The sequence below is a fragment of the Canis lupus genome, chromosome 10, assembly GCF_048164855.1.
Source record: "Canis lupus baileyi chromosome 10, mCanLup2.hap1, whole genome shotgun sequence".
Classification (NCBI taxonomy): domain Eukaryota; kingdom Metazoa; phylum Chordata; class Mammalia; order Carnivora; family Canidae; genus Canis; species Canis lupus.
In genome coordinates this window covers 56616545-56631021 of record NC_132847.1, presented here as the reverse complement: position 1 = coordinate 56631021, position 14477 = coordinate 56616545, and the positions used below count along the sequence as shown (strand labels likewise).

Genomic DNA, 14477 nt, shown 5'->3' with positions numbered 1-14477 from the left:
TTTTTATTTGATAAACATTTTTATTCTAATATTATAGTAATAATTCAAGTGAAATTTTCTTTGAAAAGTCAACTCTGTTAAAACAAAACTTGTTAAATATCTTTCATCAAACAGAAGCGTATTCTTTTCAATCCCCACAGCAGTCAGAGCCCTGTAGCAGAGATAAGGTTTCTTTTTTTAAAGCCTACTACATTTTGTTATTGCTAAAAAATCTGAATTAGTTGTCAACATCTCAGAAGCAGTGATTAATTAACTTTTGAAAGCTCTACCAGATACTCTGACATAAAATCATGAATCCAGATATCTGTGTCTGGCAACGATGTGTCCACTAAATAGACTACGACTTTCCGGTCCCAAGGGTTAGCATTTTCTATAACTGTCTGCACCAACGCCACCAGAGGTTTCTTCTCCACATGATTTCGAAATACCATCGAAGCCTCCTCAGACCACTGGTTGCACTTCACCCCTAGGAGAAAGACAGGGAGTACAAGGATCAGTGAGGGGTCAGATGAGCCTTTCTTTGATCCGTAATAATGGAAAATTGTTCAGTCAATTCCAAAGTAGCTGAAACATACCAGGTTAGAACTTGTCTAATTAAAACAAAACAAAACAAAACAAAATAAAAAGATAGTTGCTCAACAATTTTAAAACAGTTTTCCTATTCTGAATGGGGTTACTTCTGTAAACCTTTACCTACAGACACAAGTTTCATTAAAATTGATGGCTGTGTTATAAAATGAAGTTATAACTACTGCCCACTTCCCTATATAAAGTATATGTACACTTAAACTGATAATGGGGATAACCAAGGCGAAGAAAAGATCAATAAAATCGGTAACACTGTTGTCAACTGTACTCAAAATATCAATATCATTGATACGTTTCTTATTGACAGACTTTTTTCTTGATGAACCAGATAACTTAGTGAAAGAGGAGGAGGAGGAGGAAGAGAATTCATACACCTAGAGTAAACTAATTTTTCAAAAAATTTTTTAATTTTTCAAAACTATATACAATACCATGGCAAGAGCCCTGGATTGAAAGTCTGGAGATCCAGTGACCATTCTCGGCTCTTCCTCTATCAACTGGTATGATCTTGGGCAAATCAAATGGCCTCTCAGGCCTCAGTTTACTTATCATAAAATAAACTCGTTGGACCAGATTCATTGTAAAACTCATGCATTTCTAAATCTTAAGCTTGAGGGCTCAAGTTAGAGAATTCTAAGTTAGAATTCTAAATTAGGTTTTAAAACAAAATTGACTGGGTGACAGGTACTGAGGGGGGCACTTGACGGGATGAGCACTGGGTGTTACACTATATGTTGGCAAATCGAACTCCAATAAAAAATATACAAAAAATAAAGCAAAATTGAGATAAGAATAGGTGTTTTTCAAAAAATCTTAGTAAATTAACATGAATTAAGTCCACATATACTAGATTACAGAAACTATAAATGATGTCCCATAGTGATGAAGGTCTAGGAATTTCACACATAATTTAACAGACCCGCTCTCTATACAGTGAGTAGGTTATGTTCTTTGAGAATAAGAGAAGCCTAGAGTATCCTCCAAGCTGTTGTTTCACGACCTGGTTAATAGCAATAGTAACAGTACCTAACCCTCCTCGTGTTGGGGAGAAGTCAACAAGATGGAGTGGCTGGTAGAGACCTTTGCACATAATAAGTACCAGTGACTGTTAGCCATGGTGCTGGTGACAGGGATGATGGTGCCATGCACTCGTTCCTCACAGGCACTCCCCCTCTGGACAGTTTAATTATCATGCTTAACAACGTGTTGTTAGCAAAACCTGAACATTCAAAAGTCAAAAAAAAAAAACAAAAAAAAAACCCAGAAAACAAAAACATGATCATTAAATCTGAAGAAACTCTTCAGAGGTCTAAGTTCAAAGCAGACCAGTGGGGACGCCTGGGTGGCTCAGAAGTTGAGTATCTGCCTTTGGCTCAGGTTGTGATCCCAGGGTCCTAGGATTAAGTCCTACATAGGGCTTCCTGCATGGAGCTTGCTTCTCCCTTCACCTGTGTTTCTCCCTCTGTGTGTGTGTCTCTCATTAATAAATGTTAAATCTTAAAAAAAAAAAAAAAAAAAAAAAAAGCAGACCAGTGGTAACCACGCTCATCTGCAAAATGCCATTTTTTGGTTCATATCTAACTACCATGGGAGTTTCCTCTGAAATCTAGCAGGAGACACACACACACAAAAACAATCCTGAAAAATACTTCAAAATAACACTGTGTATAGATGTAGATAGACATCACCAATAAAAGCCAGTCAAAAGAAAAAATCTATATACATAATTATCTTTCATTTCTGAGATCAAATCACTTCTGCTATGGTGCTAAATGTATGGAATGACCCAGGGTAAGGAAATCAGGGTGGCACCATGTGGTCACAACCCCCCATATCACATTACAGTGGGACACAGAGAGCCCCAGATGGCTGAAGGTCTTCATCTCTCATACTTTTGAGCTCCACACTCTCTACTAATGCTGGTGAACCTCTGGATGAAGCTACACCTAACTATGCATGTTACCTATCAATGGAATGCACACAGAGGAGCCGCTGGCACTTGTACTGCTGCCACAAAAATCTAACTGGACAATATTTTTAATAAGTACCCCAGACACCTACCAACTTACATCCTCAGATTTTTTTTTAACTTTTTTAAAGATTTATATATTTGGGAGAGAGACAACATGCGTGTGAATGCACACAAGTTGGGAAGGGGGAAAGGGAGAGTGACTGTGTGTGTTCCCCTAAGTACCCAGGACAAAATGACACTAGACACTGTGTGATGGCATGAGTTCGAATCCTGAAGAAATTACCTGCAAGTTGAGCTGTGACTGCTTGAAAGGGCAGCTTCCGGAACACAGCCGCCAGAGGCTGCACCTTTCTTATGTTGACCAGTTCATGCTTGCCGTAGTCCAGCTCATACACAGACACCAACCCGTTGGTCAGAATTCCTTTTAAAAGCACCCTGTGCCACCTAGATGTGCGTTGGATTAAAAAAGAAAGAAAAAGACACAAAGTCAACATGTGCTTTGTGGGAACAATGTATGAAGTAAAGAAAAATTAATGTAAATGACTTTTATTGAAATATGAGTCTGTACTGTCATCAAGGCTTTAAAAGAGACTGTTCCTTCTTACTCCAAAGGTTACTTACTACAAAGGTTACTTATTCTCTGCTTTGCCACCTGCTCACTTGATGGCATCTGTTCATTCAATCCCTGTTTATAGGCCTTGTGGAGCTAGTGCAGGAGCCCAAACACAATAAGCAGCAATCGCCACTAAAGCAGAATCAAACAGATGAAGGCCAATAGGGACAAGGCAAGGAGATCCCTTCACTCTGATAGGGAGACAGAGGTGGCCACAGGTCTAGGACAAGAGATATGTGTGGAAGATGGGCAGAGGGAGGCAGTCAGAACCAGGCCAGGCTGAAGACATGCATGGGAAGAAAAAGCACAGAAGATTCCATAGGCCGTGGCAATTGGCAGTGGAGCAAACACCACAGTAGAGCTAGAAGGCTGAATGTGTGAAAGAATGGAAGAGGAAATAAGACTGGGGAGAGAATGTGGGAAGAGATTACAAAACGTTTTGAATGCGAATGTGACCATTTTAGTCATGCCAAGGGAGGACACTGAAAAACAAAACAAAACACAAAGTCCAACCCACTGCCTAGAATAAAGAACCTGGAAAGGATTGGAGAGTATGGGGGAAGAAGAAAGTGGTTTCAGATCTGGAGGTCAAGGCATCAGAAAGAAATTCACATTAATGTACTTTTCTCCTCTGGGCCTATATTTATCATCATTACAATTAGAAAAGCTTAGACTTCAAAGTTAAAATATGAAGGACCATCTTAAAGTCCTGTAGTCTTGATTACATGATTGAAGAGTTTTATTACACCAAGGAAAGGAAGATTGTTTATAACATCTAAAAAGATAAGCGTCTATGGAGGCAGCCTCCACTCCTGCCCTGCCCTGGATGGCCAACCCAGCCACCCTCTGAAACAGGTTCATTAGCTATAAGCCTCAAGCCTAGGCAATAGCAGGGAAGGGCCTGCTATTGGGTTGGGGCTGCCCAGACTGGATGGATTCTCTAGCACAAGCTGGTGGAAAATGGGTCCAGAAAACCCCCAGAGCTGCTATAGGGTGAACTCTAGTAAGAAAGCTACAAAGAGGCCAATTTTGGGCACTAGTGATTGGGGGCTTTGGGAGAAAATTCCAGAAACCTTCAGATAAGTGTACAGTGCAGCAAGCAATAACCCATTAGTCACAGAGACAACAGGGACATAGAAAGGTATCATAATAAGCATATGAACTTTGGAGACCAACAGAATTGGGCTGGATTTCCCCCAGGGCCATCTTCCAGCTGTGTTACCTTGGGATCCTATTTAACCTTTCTGAGCTTCAGTTATCTCATGTGCAATATTTAATTTAATTCACTTGAAGAAACCATGTTTATAGCCTAGCATGTGACTGGGCACATCATAGGTGCTTGGCAAATGGTAGCCAGCATCATTATTATTATAATTATTACTAAAATGAAGATAAGCTGTGTAAAAAAAAGCACATCAGACCAAATTAAAGAGAAATTTTCATATGTGGAAGTGGTGTAGGTTGCTACATTTGTGTAAGTGTGAAAGGAGATAAAAATATTTGGTTTCTACCTGTAGTATCATCTTTAAATTGTACAGGGCACATGCTGGTGGTCTGCGCTTTTAGCATATAAATAAGCAGTACAGAGCAGCAAGGAGAGCTAGCAGAAGACTTATGTGTTGTGCTTCTCTGCAGCTTTTAATTTTCAATGCTGATAGCTTAATTAAAGGCCTCTGTTTGGACTAGATTACCAATTTCAGTACAAGGCCTCCTGTGAATCATCTGGAGAGGCTGTTAAAAACACTGATTCTGGGGTTCTATCTGCCCCACCCCTCCCGTCCTCCAACCCCCTCCCCGATTCTGATTCAGGATGTCTGGGGAGAGGAAGGAGAATTTTAAGAGGTTTTCTAGGCTATTCTTAGCCACGATGGATTTGGAAACCAAGCAATCAACGGTGTATCTGAAATCCCTAAGCCTTAGTTTACCACAGTTGGGGACAGGGCTTAGTAAGTAGTTCTGGCATATAGGCAAGATAGAAACTCTAAACACTTTACACTAAAAAAAAATAATAAAAAAAAAATAAACACTTTACACTGATTTGTTCATGAAGTTTAAGAAAATATCAGATAATCTGTTCTCATCTATAAGACATCTTTGATGATCTAGAGACAAATTAGCTGGTTAAAGTCCGGGAGTAGGACTGTTGGACCCATGCGGGGAGGGGGCTGAGTCTGAAGCGCCATACTGTAAGTCTCTGTTTATTAGCAGTTCTCCTGCCCCACATGACCCTGGCCCCCAAGTAGGACCTCCTCACTGCTAATCACCATTAATCTGTCCTTCAGATAACAGTTAACATTAGTTTCATTTTAACTGTGATTAAATTATTCTGTGAAGAGTTCTGATGTAGGCAAATTTACACAAGTGATGTTCCTGTGTGGAATTAAAGCCATGTATACTTACAGTTTAAACATGACATGGTGAAAATGTTTTTTTTGGGGAAGATGAAAAGCTTGTGACCTATATTCTGAATGGTTCTGAAAATGAGAGCTAGGATACTTTTTCTCTCTTAAGAGTGAAAAATTAGGCTTTTTTCTCTCTCATGAAAATAATGAAATTTTTACAAATGCCTATGCTTGATGTCTTAGGAATGAACAAAAGCATTTTATAAAAAATAAAATAAGCAGTTTGAAGTTTCAAACTGAGTTCTGGTTTGTGTGGGTGTGGGCGTGTGTGTGTGTGTGTGTGTGTGTGTTATGGGGGAACAGTTCTTTGTGTGTGACATCATCAAGTATGCTTGGTCAGTTACCCTAAAAAATGCTGGCAAAGGAGATGGGATGGGGGCAAAATGTTCCTCTCTAGGGCTTATGTGACCTTATAGTGCATAGAGTGCAGTGCTTGGGCTTCACTGGGTTGGAGCCAGAACACATTGGAGGGCTTTAGGAAAGGAGGATGTGGATTCAAATATGAAGTGTGAGAAAACGGGACTTCACAAATGAGAAATTGTGGTTCTCACTGTCTGAAGGCCGGAGAAGTGAACTAGGTAGGTACTGTTGCACCTTGTAAAAGGTGGCGCAAGCTCTCTGGGAGCAGCTGACAACATATATCAAGAATTTTGTCATCTTTAAACAAGTCATATCTCTTCTAGGAGTCTATATCATAAATAAATAATCTGAAATGTGAACGAAGATTTATGTTCATTGTTATTTAGAACAGTGAAAAATCTGGGAGAAAAAAACCCTATGTAAGAGAATGGTAAGTAAATTATGATTCCTCTTTATGATGGACTATTATTCAGCCATTAAAAATGTTTACAAAGAAATTTTATCACATGGAAAAATGTTCACAGGATTAAGCAAAATAAATAGGTGTGGAATTATATATAATAATTATATATAATAATAATATACCAATTGTATGAATATGTATAGAAAAGAACTAGAAGAAATACATAAGTAGTTTAACAAAGGTTATGCCTCATTGGCTGATTTTTGTATACTTTTTTGTATTTTCTAAATTTTCTACAATAAGTACTTTGTTTTTTTTTTTTGTTTTTTTTGTTTTTTTTTTAAGTACTTTGTTTTTAAAATTTAAAAGTCATTCAAACAAAACAAAAAAATAAGTCATTCAATAAAAAACATTATTTCTAAATAAACAATATTTTGTCTAATAGGAATGTAGAAAAAACATTTAAACCTTCATTTTAGATATAATTAACATTTTAACAGGAATTTAATATATGGTCACTAGATTTTTAGATAAATGACATCATTTCAAATATCAAAAAATGGCATGATCATTAGTCTCATTTCACATTCAAAATTTCCATTTGTGTAGTTCAAAGTCTCCCTGCAGGGATTAAGGACTCTTGGTATCACTCTACATATTTTTCTTAGTAGAATAAAATGCTTTGTCCAAGGACCTACTTATTTTCCACTTTTGCAGCATACACTTGGTCTTTTTCCACTGCTACATGGCGCTCCTCAGACACACTGTAATACAGAATCATCTCTTCCATCAGAACTTCCAGCTTATGTATCTCTTGCCATGGCTGGATGACAAAGTAGCCCGGGTGACAGGCCACAGGCACGTACACATCCATGTGTTCCCCTGGCTTCGACAAGTGGACAGGAGGTGGCAGTTCCTCCACAGAGAGAGAGCTGGTGTGGTCCACCACGGACTTCTTGATGGCATCTGTGAGGCTCTTTCTGAAATTGTCTCCAGTGCTGCCGGGAACCGGGGTGCTACCACTTTTGCTGTTAGGAGAGCTAGTTCCACTGGATATGGCACTCAAAAACACATCCTTCTGATGCTTCCACAAGTCTGCATTTGTAATCTGGCGATTGATACTGCGGTGAGGATCGGGGAAGTTCTTAGGGGTAAATAAATAAATATGTGCGATCCCTCTAGTTTCGTCCACTTTCGTAACCTTTGGAAAACACATGAGATATTTCAACAAATCCAAGTTCACACTGAATTCCAAGAGGCAGTTATAATACCAACTTCAGATATTTAAAACATAGTATTTTGCAAGAAACCCCAACTTGCTAAAATTCATTTTATTTAAGGTAAGATAAATTATCTATCACAGCTGTAGTAGTGAACAGGTTTTTAAGTCCAAACAATCTAGATGCCAGCAGCTGGCTTATGGAAATGAAAACTTTATTAACATCTAAAAACTGAGGACCTTGTAACCCACTAGAGGTCATTTCACTGAGATGGAGTCTATGTATCATGATTAAACACTTTTTAGGTTAATGAAATTTAAAAATGCTCAAAGTAAAGAGAACAGTATGACAAACCCTCATGTGCTCATCTCCCAGCTTCAACAATAACAAATCATCATAAGAATGGCAAGAGGTTCCATGCGCATTCCACCTAGGTTGGTGTATCCTCAGACTGGGAAGCAAAGGATAAAGCTTTGACATTCACCATACCCTTGGAGACCTCTGGTCCAAATGCCTTGTTTGGTCTTAATACCTGCCCTCACCCTTTATTGCCCCTCCCCAGTTACATGAGGGAGGGAACCTAAGGAGAAAAAGAGGAAAAAAGCTACACTCAATAGGCCAAAATTACAGCTTTGCCCCTTTACCCAAGAGACCTTTTTCCTAGCAGCTGGCTACTTCTCTCTGCCAGAGGGGTGAGTGTCTTACAGGAACAACACGGACTGACAACTGGGATTGTAGAGCTGTGTGTCCCAAAGGGTTGGGTGCCTGGTAATTCTTACCAGCTCCTCTGATTTACCCTCGGAATGACAAAAATGAGATGCTTCCAGCCACATCAATCTCTTACCAAATAGGGCAGACAACGAAAGGCAGGAACAGAGGTCTGAGACAGGGAGACGAGGTAATTCATCTGTAGTAATTTACTTAAAAATAATTTTCCTAGCAGGATAGATTAGATAGAATAGATTCATCTATTCTAAATAGATTCATCTATTTAAATTAATTAGCACTTCAAAGTGCTATGAATGAATGACTGCTAATTTATTTTGATATTTATGATACAGAAGTGCCATTTCAAAAATCAATCATTACAAAATATTTTTATTGAGTACCCTATACTCTGGCTTTAAGAGCTTAAACCATAGTTAAGAAACACAATATTCCTTATCGTGTGGCAATTAAAGAATATAAAATGGTAAGTAAGTGTGTAACTGTATAAACACAAAAAAATCCACGTGAGCTAGAATAATTTGGAGATTTTCATGAACATGTTTCTCAAGGGCATTTCACTGTTAAATGTTTATATAAAAATAACACTGTTTTCATTAAAACAGAGAACTATCTTACATTTCTATTCTTGGAAATAAGAGCAATGTTTTTGATACAAAGGTGCAAAAATGAAAAAGAAATTGGAGCTCATGAAATAAAGCAGTTTAAGTAAACCTTCAGGGGCAGAAAATGATTTGCTTATAAGCCATCTTACTTTAGGAAAAAAAAAAAAAGAAATAGAAGACCTATTTAAATGGTCTTTAGAAACATTTATCAAGTTCCCTCAGCTGGGAACTTGATTCTTTATCATGGAGCAAAACAGGAGCAGAGAACTCTGCTACCTTATTAATAGTGTGAAAATTACATAAAGGGTTTAAAAATAATATTGGAGATACAGGATACATTCTTAAATAAAAATCAAACCATGAAATAGTTTATCACACATGTGACTAATCTCTTAACTATAAAAGTGTGTCAGATCTGAAAGTATCAGTTTCACGGTAAGATAAAATTCTTTTACAGAAAAACAAATGAGCCCTTTTGGCTGACAGTTCCCTTTCCAAATGTATCAAGGTAACTAACCTTAATGCTACAGTCAGAGCAATTCAGAACAGAATCTCTCAACCAAAGCACAGCATCTGGTGTCCACATGCCAATAGACTGTGGAAGATCTGCTAAACAGCACTTTATAGCCTGGAAAGAAAACATGATGGAAAAACAAACACACCATCTTAAAATAGGTACTGATAAGTAATGTCAATGTTATTTTCCTATAAGTCAGATGTTGCTAAGATAGAAAGCAAGTAACAGCAATAGCTACTAATGAAGACTGAGGAGCTCTTAGGTTGGAGCATCTGCTATGTTCCTGGCTCTGTTTATTTTACCTCTGTTGTCTCTACTCCTAGCTTACACCAGGCACTTCATTCACACACATACTTATCCTATGATACTTCTGCATGATGGGCCAATGTTGTAGCCCCACTTTGCAGACGGTGAAATGGAATTAGAGAGACTAACTTGCATCGGATCACAGAGTTGTAAAGACAGGTTTGGGATTTATATTTAGGTCTTCCCTCTAAGTGCAACTAAAAAAATGAAGTGTCATTTGGATGAAATGACTCTGGGTGCAAAAATCTTTTCAGAGGCCAACATACTTCATTCAGCAGTTCCTGAGTACCTGTGGGTACCAGGCATTTGTGGTCACCTTTGGAAGGAGGTTGTGAATAGAGTTAAGGAGGGCAAGAAAAAGTGAAATTCATAGATACCTAAATGCTTCATTTTCCCTAATGCCTTTTACCACCCACCATCACTGCACAAACTTCTGGAGAATGGGTGCAGCAGGGAATAAAAGGTGACCTTAAGGATGCTCTCCTGTCTCATGGAAGCCTTGAATTGTCTGAGGCAATCTTGTGAAGGGGAAGAAACCTACTTCCAGGATTCCCGGATTCCTTCTTTCTTCATTCTTCTTCAAGGGCTCCAAGACTCTCCCTGTGCCCCCTGGATGTGCCCTCTTTCTTGGTGGGGAGGAGGTCCCTTAGAGCAGAGAGAGCACACTCTTCAGAGGCCAGGGGGCCTGCAGAGGCCAGGGGGCAAGGATCCCTCCTTGCCAGATGGGCCAGATGGGGGCAGCACACTGGAGAGCAGGGGCCCTGCAAAGCGGAATGCCACTTCCCAAGCTCCCACAGAGCCCTGTCCCATAAAGGAGAGTGTTCAATATAGTCGGAGTTTCTAGTTTTGTCAGGATTTTTGTATGAAATTTTCTGATGAAAAATCTTGATGACCAATTCACAATTTAAAACATTGTAACAGCCAAGAGCCCAAACCCAGTATTTATGGGTCAGCTTTGGCAGACAGACCATCAGTGTCCTATTCTGACTTAGACCTCTCTCACGGAGATGTCAGCCAGCAGCTTAGCCCAGTTGGCTCTTAAGGTTCTCCCAACTTCATTTCTATAAAATAACAAATCTAGATAGGATTAATAGAAAAAAATTTGGAATGGCTTTGAATGGTATAGCACAAAGAAAGTCCTATTGTGTGGCACTCCGACTGTCAGAGGCAGAGGGATGGATATTCTTTCCCCTCTAGTGAGGAACCTTTTCCAGGTCAGGCTGGCCCTGGGTGAATGTTCTAACACGGGGAACAGAGGCCAGAGGTGTTATCAAGTGAAAGTGGCATTTAACAATTTTCAGTATTATGGCTGAGCAACAATAAGAATAAAAGTGATTTTGAAAACTGGCTTGAACACAAGTTCAACAAGTTTTCTGTAACAATCATTTCAGAAAAGGCAGTGGTGACAGGAGTGAGAAAAGTTACAAAAACCATGCTAATTATGGCTAAGCACTTTTTATTCACTGAATTTTGATGGCATAAGGTATCTTCTGGCAAATATAAGTGGCTTACTGAAATGACAGAATATTGATTAATTTTATTTTAAAAAACTACTAGTGTCTGTATAAAATCTTCTATTTCTCCTAAAGGTAGGAAATAGTTCTAAATAATTTTAATTCAAAATAATGCAAAATATTATCTGAATTTTTATTAATAGAGACAGGTTAGGCAGAAATTAATCTTTTTACTCAAATCTATGGAGAAAAATTCATGTAAGAAAATGGTTGAATATATGGGCAGCCCGGGTGGCTCAGCGGTTTAGCGCCGCCTTCAGCCCAGGGCCTGATCCTAGAGACTTGGGATCAAGTCCCACGTCCAGCTCCCTGCATGGAGCCTGCTTCTCCCTCTGCCTGTGTCTCTGCCTCTCTCTCTCTCTATGTCTATCATGAATGAATGAATGAATGAATGATAAATAAATAGAAAGAAAATGGTTGAATATAAACAGATTTCTTAAGATAATGGCCATTTAATTAATCTAAGAACACAGGACAGGAAGTAAGTATTACTTATAAGATCTTGAAACCGTGTAGAAGTGAGCACTGGCGTCTAATTATTAAAATGGAATCCCTAACTGGACAACATAGCCTAATGATGCGACATACTCGAAAACAAACATTTATCAAACAATTTCTGTAAGTTTGACTGATCTTCTTAAGTTAGCCAAACTTTACATCTGAAAACCAGTGAACAAACCACATTTGGACCATTTCCAATTTTGTTACAAACTCGGACTTTGCTCATTGTCAAGATCAAAACTGAGAGGGCATCTCACAATATGATTATAAATACATCCAAATCTCTTCCAGCAAATCTCCCAGGCTTGTAACATATAATACCTGAGGTGGTATCACAATTATTTCTTGTAGAAACCGAGGGGGAATTTCCCTGAGTTCAGACACTTTCACAGATGTCACGGTGCCAGAGTCCAGGAACTGAACATCAAGAGCCCGGCTGCTGTGAACATTCGTGATCTGCAGTGAGACAAATGTTGGCTAATTCATGAGCATATCCAAAAGGCCAAAGCACTTCTGTGCAATTATATTTTGTATAGCTCTAAAATGCATATAAAAAGCAACAAAGACCATCAGTGATAATTAAGTTTTCTTATTTTAAAATGTACCTATTTACCAAATAAATATTCTTTTAGAATAGATTTAATTTCAACATTGAGTTGTTAAGTCATTTAATCAGTAGTAATCACTAAACTAATAATAATAAAATCCACAAATATAATATTTGCTGTGTTTTCAATTCTAGGACACTATTGATTATAAAACAATCTGATACATCATTATATATTGATTAAAGATGTAATCTGTTCTCCAAAATATTAAAATATGAGGAAGAAAACACTATTGTGTCTTAGCAATGAGGAAATAAAGAATAGAATTCAGACAGAAGTTTTCTTAAACACGTAAATATTATATATTTTTAAATCATAACATATTTTGGCATTTTATAGCTTTGTCAAAAAGCCCACTGACAGTTTTTATCATTTGTTCCATGAAATTGAAACTCAGAGTCATAGAGAGGTAAAATAAATCCAAATTAATAATTCAAAAATTGGAAAATTACACACTGAGTCAAAGCAATAATTACCTATCTGTGGTCAAAGGGTAACATTACAGCATAAGATTCTGGGTATACCTTTAAATGCCCAAACTTCCCTTAATAAGCCTTTGTGATATTTGCCTCAGTGAATACAGTTAGCATTGGCCAAATATAGCCCCATCAGGATGGTTATGTGGGCAGGGACTTCATGCCTATAGTTGCTCTCATTGCCACCTTGAGAATGGTGGTGCTTTCAGCATAATGACTGTCAAGAAGAACTGGACCACTCTTGGCATGGAATATGCCAAACGTATATCAGATATAACAAAACTAAAGCCTTTTTCTAATGCTCTGGTAAATGCTTTATTAATACAATAGCATAACTTAAGTGAAATGAGTCATCAGAGAAAGACAATTATCATATGATCTCACTCATAAGTGGAATTTAATAAACAAAACAGGATCATAGGGGAAGAGAGAAAAAAATAAAACAAGACAATCAGAGAGGGAGACAAACCATAAGAGACTCTTAATCATAGGAAACAAACTGAGGGTTCCTGGAGGGGAGGGGGATGAAGGGATGGAGTAACTGAGTGATGGACATTAAGGAGGGCACATGACGTAATGAACACTGGGTGTTATATAAGACTGATGAGTCACTGACCTCTACCTCTGAAACCAATAATACATTACATGTTAATTGAATTAAAATAAATTAATTGAATTTAAATAAAAAAATATAGCCATCCAGGTGGGAAAAAATATAATAGCATAGCTTTTTGATCTTTTAAGACTTTGATAAATACAAACAGTATTACAACAGTACCTTCTAATGTAATTTTTTATTCAAACATATATACTGAACAGATATACTGGTATGGTTGGTATATATTGAATGGTTATTATATCCAAGCATAACTGTGCAGAGACATATACTTCCCCATCTCAAAGAGCTCCGAGTCTCATGAGTGATGATGACACAAATATATAATCAGAATATAATGTAATAAGGCAATAATAAATTTATGCATGAGGTACTATAAGAACATAGAGACTTCCTGTCTGGGTACCTGACCCAGACAGGAAGTAGATGTTAGGGCAAGTTTTCATTCAGGAAGAGGGAATGCCTGGAATTGGTACTTTTCTTTAAAATGTACTTTTTTCTTCTTATATTAGTAAAATACCTTTATCACAGAAAACTTAATTAAAAGATATGAAAATCACTTATAATCTATAATAGATTATAATTATCCTTCTAGTCTTTTATCCACACATTTACAAAGAATTAGATTTATAAAAATTAGAATGTATTTGCATATACTATTTCATAATTGGCTACTTTTCATTAAATGTCTCAAAAATACTTCATGTCACATTATCTTTTATATCACTTTAATATTACATAAGTCTGTCAGGTACATTGTGACTTATCTAACCCTTTGGCTGGATAATTTAAGTTGTGTAAATCTTTGCTCTTTTAAGAAATAATCATACTTTTTGCATATTTGTATTTCCTTTTCCACAAATTAAAATTTCATAAATATCACTATTTCAGCTGGACTTTACATGATGAATGGTAGTAAATGAGGTTGGTAAGAGTAGTTACCAATTAGGGGCTAATCTGAACATTTCAAACACAGGGGGAAAAGATGAGCAAGACATACATATTTCTTATGCATGGGGGCTACAAGCATTTTGGTTATGTTGGAATGTA

General features: G+C 37.6%; 1 protein-coding gene across 5 annotated transcripts in view; it reads right to left on the bottom strand.

Annotated features, from left to right (window-relative positions):
- The window catches only part of TDRD7 (tudor domain containing 7), a 72835-nt gene continuing 58358 nt past the window's right edge, over positions 1 to 14477 (bottom strand). For all 5 annotated transcript variants that reach the window (XM_072842035.1, XM_072842032.1, XM_072842031.1 and 2 more), the window contains 5 exons: positions 12049 to 12183; positions 9407 to 9517; positions 7037 to 7539; positions 2844 to 3004; positions 1 to 466 (listed from right to left, as the gene is read on the bottom strand). In XM_072842035.1, the coding sequence (XP_072698136.1) occupies positions 246 to 466; positions 2844 to 3004; positions 7037 to 7539; positions 9407 to 9517; positions 12049 to 12183 (1131 nt within the window). In that variant the 3' untranslated portion in view covers positions 1 to 245. The remainder of the gene's footprint in view (positions 467 to 2843; positions 3005 to 7036; positions 7540 to 9406; positions 9518 to 12048; positions 12184 to 14477) is intronic.